General features: G+C 44.8%; 1 protein-coding gene across 1 annotated transcript; it reads right to left on the bottom strand.

The window, feature by feature from the left end:
- Window positions 1-3,922: 3,922 nt before the first annotated feature.
- Window positions 3,923-9,137, bottom strand: LOC138946534 (zinc finger protein 862-like). The gene is made up of 5 exons (XM_070317976.1): window positions 5,869-9,137; window positions 5,576-5,701; window positions 5,158-5,366; window positions 4,481-4,994; window positions 3,923-4,042 (listed from the first exon to the last, which is right to left on the bottom strand). The coding sequence occupies exons 1-5, from the start codon at window positions 7,165-7,167 to the stop codon at window positions 3,923-3,925; spliced, it is 2,268 nt and encodes a 755-aa protein (XP_070174077.1). The 5' UTR covers window positions 7,168-9,137.
- Window positions 9,138-9,385: the final 248 nt, after the last annotated feature.

Below are 9,385 nucleotides of genomic sequence, written 5' to 3' on the forward strand. Positions count from 1 at the left end.
TGGTTCGCTCGAGCTCAGGCGTCATTTTGGAGTCTTATCATCTCAATGGTTATACACACCAAGACATTCAAGCACAAAATCCAATGGGTGCATATCACTGAAGTTACGAAGGGTAATCCTCTGCTTGGTAAGCGACGTTTTGCCCGTGTTTTTTCTGTTTCAGTTTTGGGTTTTTAGTTGTTTGTCTGTTTCGAATAACTCCACCGATATCAACATTTTGTTAGAACAATATAGGTCGTACACGGTCAACAAAACAAGGTGACTTTTCAAACCAGAAAGAAAAGGACAAACGTATGTAAACTCATACAAACGTGTGGCCATGAACATTCCGTCATGATCGGATATCCGTAGAAGTGCACCATCGTTGCCCCTTGACAAGGCCTAAGTCCGGCATATGTCTGTATGGAGGCTGCTTGACCAGTAGACTCCCCTGACACGTGGGTTGCCTCCCTTGACCTGTCTGGCTGACCAACGACCAGAGCGACTGATTGGAAAATCCGTCATCAATTACTTTGTGCGTTGCAATTAATTTTGGTGACTCGGCCTGATCGCTTGGGTCAAACGACAAAATGTAAATCTTCCTCCTGTGAGCCCCCGAGATAGATTTGTGCGTGCGAATGAGAAAGTGTGTGCGTTTTGAGGGTTGGGGATGGGGTGGAAGGGTAAGGTTTGAGGGTGTATGACTGACTATTAGGGTTTAACGTCCTCTTAGACCAACTGGTCTATATTGGGACAGGTATTGGTAATACGTTGAAGATATGGTGTGATACTTTGATTCGAACAAGCCCGCTGTGGCTGTCTTCTTCGACACACCAGCATTGGGTTTGTCTCGTCAAAGTATCGAAATACGATCATGATAATTGGAGACGAGAGATGACGCATGCGTGTCTTCGTGTTTTCCAAGCCCTGAGACTTTTGCTGTGAACGTGGGATCTTTTTCATGCGCATGTGTACACACGGGGGTGTTCGGACACCGAAGAGAGTCTGCACAAAGTTGACTCCGAGAAATAAATCTCTCGCCGAACGTGGGGATCGAACCCACGCTGATAGCGACCAACTGGCTGCAAAGCCAGCGCGCTACCAACTGAATATGAGAGAGAGAGAGAGAGAGAGAGAGAGAGAGAGAGAGAGAGAGAGAGAGAGAGAGAGAGAGAGAGAGAGAGAGAGAGAGAGAGAGAGAGAGCTTCACCACTAATTATAAGAGTTAAGAGTCACTCAGCCCAGACATAATTCACAGACATAGATATGCTCTCGATCTCTGTCTCTTGGTGTGTGTGTGTGTGTGTGTGTGTGTGTGTGTGTGTGTGTGTGTGTGTGTGTGTGTGTGTGCGTATGTGCGTGCGTGCTGTGTGCGTGTGTGTGTGCGTGTGTGTGTGAGAGTGAGTGAGTGAGTGAGAGTGCTTGCGTGTGTGTGTGTGTGTGCGTGTGTGTGTGTGTGTGTGTGTGTGTGTTTGTGTGCGTGTGTGCCAATGTACGTGCGTGCGTGCGTGTGTGTGTGAGTGTGTGTGTGTGTGTGTGTGTGTGTGTGATCACTCATAACATTTAGGGTAAAGCGAGTACCGATGACGACTCTCACGTATCTTTGCACGTTACTGTGGCATATGTTTGTGCCGAATGCTTTCCCATGTCAAACATCCTGTTTCTATGTTAGGTTGGACATGATGTTTAGAAATCGGTTACCCAAACGACAAACAGAAACGACCGTTTCGAATTAGAAACTACCTCTCGTTTTGTGCAGATACTTAAAGTTGAAATAGCATGACGAATTTAAATTGAAACCTGGCAAAATATTGATTCAGAAGAAACGCTTGTTTGGTAGATTGCTATCTACACTAATCGTCTTACAAAAAAACTAAACACATACATTTAGCTCTAGAACTTTGTGATGCGGCCAGTTATAGTAAAACCAAGTATGTTGCCAGAAATTTATTTTCCTATTCCCGTACCGTTTGAAACAAAGAGTTTTATTTGTCATCAATTAGTGCTTATGTAGTGTACCGGAGACCTATATAAATTGATTTGGTTCAGCTGTTGTATTAGCAGTATTGTTTTGCCATTTTGAAGAAGACTGGTGTCAGCCTCGTCAGAAGCCGAAAAAGGCTTGATTTTGCGTCATTTTGTGTGGGTTATGTGGGTAAAAAACACGTAGTTTGGTAATGGCTAGCTGTATTGCTTTGAAATTTGACATGAACAGTGTTAATACAATTGCAAAAGAGTGTGTAGAATATCATGGCGTTTTGATGAGATGTTTTGAACGAACTGGAACTTTTTTTTAGAAAAGTTTGATTAAACTGTAATAACTCTTTTCAGTATAGTTTCAAAAATTCAGCATTTTGCATACTTCAACACTAATGAATATTTCAATTAGGGATTAATTCTGGTACAAAAGAAACAGCGCGCTTGGGTGGTATGGAAATGTGAACGCAAAACAACAATTACAAAAAACAGGTCTTCCAACATCAGCAGCAGACTTCTTCTTCGTTCATGGGCTCAGACTCCCACGTTCACTCATGTTTTTAGCACGAGTGGAGTTTTACGTGTATGACCGTTTTTACCCCGCCATTTAGGCAGCATACGCCGATTTCGGGGGAGGCATGCTGGGTATTTTCGTGTTTCTATAACCCACCGAACTCTGACATGGATTACATGATCTTTTCCGTGCGCACTTGGTCTTGTGCTTGCGTGTACACACGAAGGGGGTTAAGTCACTAGCAAGTCTGCACAGAAGTTGACCTGGGAGATCGGAAAAATCTCCACTCGTGACCCACCAGGCGGCAGCAACCGGGATTCGAACTCACGACCTCCCGATTAGGAGGCCGACGTCTTACCACCACGCCACTGCGCCCGTCAGCAGCAGACTGAACTGGCACGCTTTTTATCGCTGTGAGTGACGTTCCAGTTCAGTCTGCTGCGCTGGACTTGGTTTTGATGTTGGAAGACCTGTTTTTCGTAATTGTTGTTTCGCGTTCACATTTCCATACTACCCAAGCGTGTTGTTGCTTTTGAACCAAAATCGTTTACACATGAGTTTACACAGGAAGGACTGTGCCTTACAGTGAACAAAATGGCGCAGTTCAGTGCCCTCTCTCTCTCTCGTTCCCTGGCAGAGGACAGCAGACTGAAGTTCCCAAAGACGGGGTGTAATATTGTAAGTGTAAAGCGAGGAAGAGTGCGGGAGAGACAGACGACCGCAAATTGACACCGCATTCATTTGCATAATTTGCTATTTTTGAGGTCATCCGGGACGCAGGCCAGTCGGTGCTGCCGCGGATATAAAGTCGTATACCACGTAATACTACACGTCATTGTACAGATTGGGTGATATACCCCCCCCCCCCTCCCACCTTAACGTTTTTTCGTTTCTTCTACTGAATGAAATCAGCTTCGCAATAAGCCCGCAAGAAGCTGCGGAAGTGAAAAGTGAAAAAAAACAGCTTTCAGAGCCGTGACATTTCCGTCGGTTTCTTTTGTTGTCGATTGTTGTTTTTAGTAGGGAAAGGAACCCCCTTGCCGAATGTTTTCGGCTATGAATTGACCATGCTCATTTACTTCCTGTTTGTTCGTTTAGAGAGCTTGTTCGGGGTCTGTCAGTTCTGTCGTCGTTCAATCCATTTGCATGGAGCTCGGCAGCAATTTTGTATACATATTTTTTTAATTCAATGTAATTTAATCTATTTTTCCACAGTGAGTGAACGACACCATATGCACAGTAAACAACACCCTCAACGTTCCTTGCCAGTTTTGTAAAGAATGGGTTCTCGCTTTGATGTGTTGAACTCCACATGTGCACAATATGCACACCGATTCCACATTGAGGAACAGCTGTTATTCATTGAGTGTCATTGCGCCTGACCCCCAGTCTTAGGAAAACGCTGTTCCCGGGAAGGGAAAATATGTGCCTCATTTGCATAGTCTCGCCCGCTTAACTCCCCTTGTAACGAGACTTGATCACGGTTTCAGAATGGGATTCCGAGACTTTCCTGTCTCCGCCTCCGAGAGGCAGTGATGTTCCTAGGACTGGAGGGCAACAGGACAAAATGTCCTGAATCAAAATACTAATAGGACATCATGTCCTGACTACACAAAAACAATAGGACATTCAGATCAAGCGAACCAATCATGGCACCTAACCTTTTTAGATGACTGAGAATATATGAATAAAGGCAAATAAAAACTGAACAATTCCAAATTTATTTTAATATGTTAAATGCAACAGTGTTCAGTAGGGTTACTTTCACACACACAGACACATGCTTCAGAATGTCATAAGTGATCTTTCACACACACACACACACACACACACACACACACACACACACACACACACACACACACACACACACACACACACACTATGCTTCAGAATTAATGTCACAAGTGACAAGTGATCTTTCACACACTTCAGAATGTCACACGTGATCATTTTCAGTGAGCTTGAACAGCTTTCTATCCTTCTAATCTTTAACTTCCATCTGCAAACAATGTCAAACAGGTATTGATCATCCCTCTCCTTCTCCCCCTCTATCTTCTGCTTCAACAACATGTTCTGTGTCTCAGTGAGCAGGCGGTTTCTCTTCGCGGTCAAGATATTGTTCTGGGCACTGAAGCCTCTTTCCACATCAGCTGTATGGACTGGCAAGACGAGTGCGATTTCCGCAAGCTTCATGAGGTGTGGGAAGGCAGCTCTGTGGAACTTAGCAATCAGCTGCCACAGAGAAACAAAACTGTCCTTGGGGTATCCCTGCGATATGACAGTTTGTTTGAGCTCTCGGAACTCTGCCCTGCACACAGCACTGTCGACAAGTGGCGGAGACGTACTTGTGTGCTCTATCCGTTCATCGTCTTGCCACATGGTCTTCTTCTCTTTTCCAAAGTGATCCAGCAGCTTGTCCAGGTCCTCTACACCCCACTGTTCCAGTGCATCGCCAGAAAACAATGAAACTGGGCGCATCCCCAGGCAGCCAAAGGCAGAGAGCAGTTCAGTGTCTGGGAATCTAAGTGACAGAGCAACATGAATTGAAACACAATTAGTAACAATAACAAGGCATGTGGGTGTGGGGGAGGGGTGGGGGGAGGTCACTTTGAAACTAGGAGAGGAGAATCGTGTGGACAATTATTTCAACATAATACTAGATCTGCAAAGCAAATGCAACAAACCTAGTCTTGATGCTGTCAATCAGGTTGTCAATGAAACTGTTGATGGCTGATGATGGATCAGTCTCCCTACAGCCAGTCACTTCATGGCCCTTGTACAGCAGCTTGTCTGAGATTGGGTCCCTGGTGAGGTCTGAGCTGAGAAGTGTCTGGTACTGCCCAGGTGTCGTCTTCATTTTTTCCAGGTCTGACAGACAGAGGTTCACCTTGACCTGTGCACAGTACCAAGTAAACAGAACTGTTGTCACAAGCTTTACAATTGTGTCTGCCAGTCTGCCTCTTGAAACAAGTGGCTGAATTTAGTTTGGACAGTAAAGTTAGAGGTTGGAGTGGTGGTACTCATAACTCAGTCATAAGTAGGAAAACACAAGTTAGACCAGTCTTCCTCTAGAGTATTTGAGACTTTAATCAAACAGCTTACCTTGACCAATGGCAGATCGATGTCTTCTTTTTGAAAAAACTGGTTCAAGGTTGTCACGACTGGGATCACATCCATCAGGAAGTGTGTCAAGACAACAAACTTCTGTGTTGCAATCTGTAACACAATTGTGCCCAAAAGAAAATAAATAAACAGTTAAAAAGATTAATAACATAAGTTTAATATTATAAACATTTCATTTGGATTGATTATGATTGAGAATTCAGCAGAAAAAAGCAGCTTTATCACAAAGTTTGTTACAAAAAACCTCACATAAATAAATAAGAAAAACAAACCTTCTTCTTCAGCCCGATTGCCTTTGGGTCCTTGCTTCTGTCAGCATGGCCAAGATAGGTCAGCAGAGGATCCAAACTGCGGAAGACTGTGTCAAGTGCATTGTAGAAGCTGAGCCAGCGCACACTGTGGACTTCTTTCATTTTCAGCTGTGGAGATTCAAGAAGTTCCTGGATTTTCTCCAGAGCAGAAACACGACAGGAACTTGCCTTGAAGTAATAGAAAAGAGAAGTCAGTGTCTCTTGGTAGGCCTGAAGTGCTGGAACATCTTGAGCTGCTTGGCTTGTACACAATGCCAGCCTATGTGCCACACAGTGAACGTTGATCATGTGAGGATTTTCACGCAGAAGAAGGCCAGTCACCCCCTTTCCTTTTCCTGTCATTGCTGGTGCTCCATCCGACCCCAGCGCCACAATTTTGTTTGTGCCAACTTTGCGACTCTTCATTTCTGCAAGAATGTCAGTTGTCATTGCTTGGCCTGTTCCACTGTCTAGGTGCCGGTTTGTGAGGAATCTTGTCTTGGGAACCATATGTTTGTCAACTGTCCTCACATAAATTCCCATCCTCTTCTTTATGGCGATGTCAGTTGTCTCATCTGCAAGTACTGTTACTACAGGTGAATCTGCTAGTTCTGCATCAGCTTTAGCATCCACGGCATCAGCCAAGACCTCAACAATCTCATAGGCAGTTTTCCTTGAGGCATATGACACAGTCTTGGAAACATTCAGTTTGTCTACATCTTCTACCTTGAATTCATGCATGAGGCTCACCATTGACGGAAACTTTGCCAGTGGCAGATCTTCTGCCACCATCCAGTGGACAGCTCTTATTGCCTGGGCAATAGCATGTTCTTCGTTTGTCATTTGAATGACCTGACATTTCTCTTCATTTGCCACATGAACAGGTGTCAGCAGAGCCTTTTTGTGATCGTCTGTTCGTACATGGTCTGCCAGTGCGGATTTGCGAAAGTTGCTGCAACCAACGGTGAACGAGTTTGAGGCAACGCCATCCTCCTGACAGATGGTGCAGAACATCAGTTCTTTTTCTTTGCTGTAGCTGAGCCAAGGGAACATAGAAAACCAGCTCTGCACAAACTTTCTGGTCGCCCCTACTTTCGTTTCTTGCGTCTCTTCCTGCGTCTCTTCCTGGGGTTGTACATCTATTCGCTCACCTTCTGAGGCATCAGTCTCCGACGGGGCCGAAGGCCCAGCAACTTGACTGTCCGTGTCGTCCTTTTTTTTAACAAAGTCACTCAAAAGTGTCTGCCCTTTTCCCACGCAAACCTTTTTCTTCGGCGGCATCTTTGCAGAAATGTGGCGGCGGAAGTAAAGTGTCGCTGTCAAAAGTAGCGAGAGTTGTGGCTCTTGTAATATTGTTCGGTCGAGAGTTGCGTCCCTTGTGTTATTGTTCGACCGAGAGTGAAAATTGAAGTTCAAGTAGGCCCCGATTCGAACTCGTTTTAACGGGGTTTGATACTTCAGTTTGTACAGATTCTTCTTGCAGTGACCGCTCTAGACGTAATACTATCGGACAATGACCGCTGACTTCGTGATCGGATCGGACATTTGACGGGACAGAGGTGTTTGCAATCGGTCATTTTACAACCTAAATCGGTCTATGACCGATGACCGACGCCTCGGAACATCACTGGAGAGGTGTTCAGAAAGTTCATCGTATGTCTGTGTGTCTGACTTTCTGTCTCTCTGTATGTCTGTCCGTTAGTTTTTTCTTCAGTATTTCTATCTCTATGACACCTTTACCAATCCCCTAGTCCACACTGGATAAAAAAATAAGTGATTGCAAAGTGAAGTCAACACAGTGCCGCCTCCGCTTCTTAGAAACACGGATATCACGACACTTTTGACAATTAAACAGGTGAGGATATCATCTGGAAGAATGTGTAGAGTTGTTGTTGTTGAACCGGTCTACACATTCACACACTCGATTCCCAGTTTATCTAAAAACATTTGAGTCAAGACTTGTGCAACCGCCAGTTCCTACCAAACAAACCTGATTGGAGGATTTGCACAGAGGTTGTACCTCGAATGAACGTTTTGATTGGCTTGCTAATGAGTGTTAATGAAATCATTTTAATTTTTTTCATATTTTTCTATGCTCGTTTGGCCCAAACGGCTTGCAATACAAACCGCAGCTCTGCTCTCTTCGCACCGGAACGCGGGGGTGGAGCTATTTTGGTTCGAGTCTCACTTGCATCGGCGAGCGCCATATCACGTCACAAAATGATAATGATGACACAAACAGGTAATAGCCCGGGGACTTAGGACAGTATGACCTTAAAGCCTCAATTTTTTCTCTTCCATTTCTGCTCCTCCGATCATAGGTAATTGTCAGGAGAGTTAGATGCGACATGCCATCATTGCGATTAAGCGCCAAATGGCCGGACCTAAAAGATGCCATATCCTTCCCGTGCAAGCGACCATGCACATCATCGCTGGTTTGTAGGGGCTTTCACTTTCACATGGTATAAGAACATACCTTCAACATCCCTTCAACATCCCTTCAATATCCCTTCAACATCCCTTCAACATCCCTTCAACGTCCCTTCAACGTCCCTTCAACGTCCCTTCAACGTCCCTTCAACATCCCTTCAACATCCCTTCACTTGGACATATACTAGGAATCAACAGCCTGGCTGAGTTCTGTGCTGAACAGGATTTCTTGGCGTTTTAATATTTGCAAAAAGTACACCCGTTTACACATGATCTGCATCTGGCTGTGTATGTTTTTAAGAAACGTAAGCCGGCTTTATTTTTGGTAAGATCTGCATTTGGAAAACGCCAGCATTTTTTCTTACAGCAAACGTTTTGAATTCCCGAACTCAAAGTTTGATCTATGATGTAAACATCCTGTAAGCAGGAAGGGGGCTTTAAAGCAACACTGAATTTTCCGGATTCTTACAGACAGATTGAGGGGACACCCACAAACCAAAAACAAACGTATTCGGACCATGACCACCAAAACAACTTGGAACATAATCATAATCGGCAGTAATGTCCCTCGGGTCTTCCCAGAGTTCCTTGCGTGGTGTGGAGCACTGTTTATGATCCCGCCACCTAGCGGGGGAAGCTGCACGATTATCGCCCTTTATCCAGTCATCAGTACCGGTCTGCCCTAGGCTCTGGCGGGCGGCGTGGGTGGGTGTGTGTCTGCAAAACAGTGCAAAACACATCGTTGACGAGTCACATTGGCTTTTGTACCCGAAAATCGGTTTCTGCTCCAGATGATTTATTGTGCTATATTTTGTTGTCAGCCAACGTGGACTTCGTACCAAGTACCTTGTAACTGGCGTATCATGTTCGTGGGTATCTACACTAGGGTGCCAGCACGTCAGCGTAATCTGCAAACAGATTAAACGCGTGAACAAACAAACAAACAAACAAACAAATAACAAACAAGTAAAGTAAAAGGTAAGTTAGTACGTAAGCCAACCAGCCAGCCAGCCAGCCAGCCAGCCAGTCAGTCAGTCAGTCAGTCAGTAACACACAATCAAACAAGCAA

This window comes from Littorina saxatilis, linkage group LG14, assembly GCF_037325665.1.
Source record: "Littorina saxatilis isolate snail1 linkage group LG14, US_GU_Lsax_2.0, whole genome shotgun sequence".
NCBI classification, from domain to species: domain Eukaryota; kingdom Metazoa; phylum Mollusca; class Gastropoda; order Littorinimorpha; family Littorinidae; genus Littorina; species Littorina saxatilis.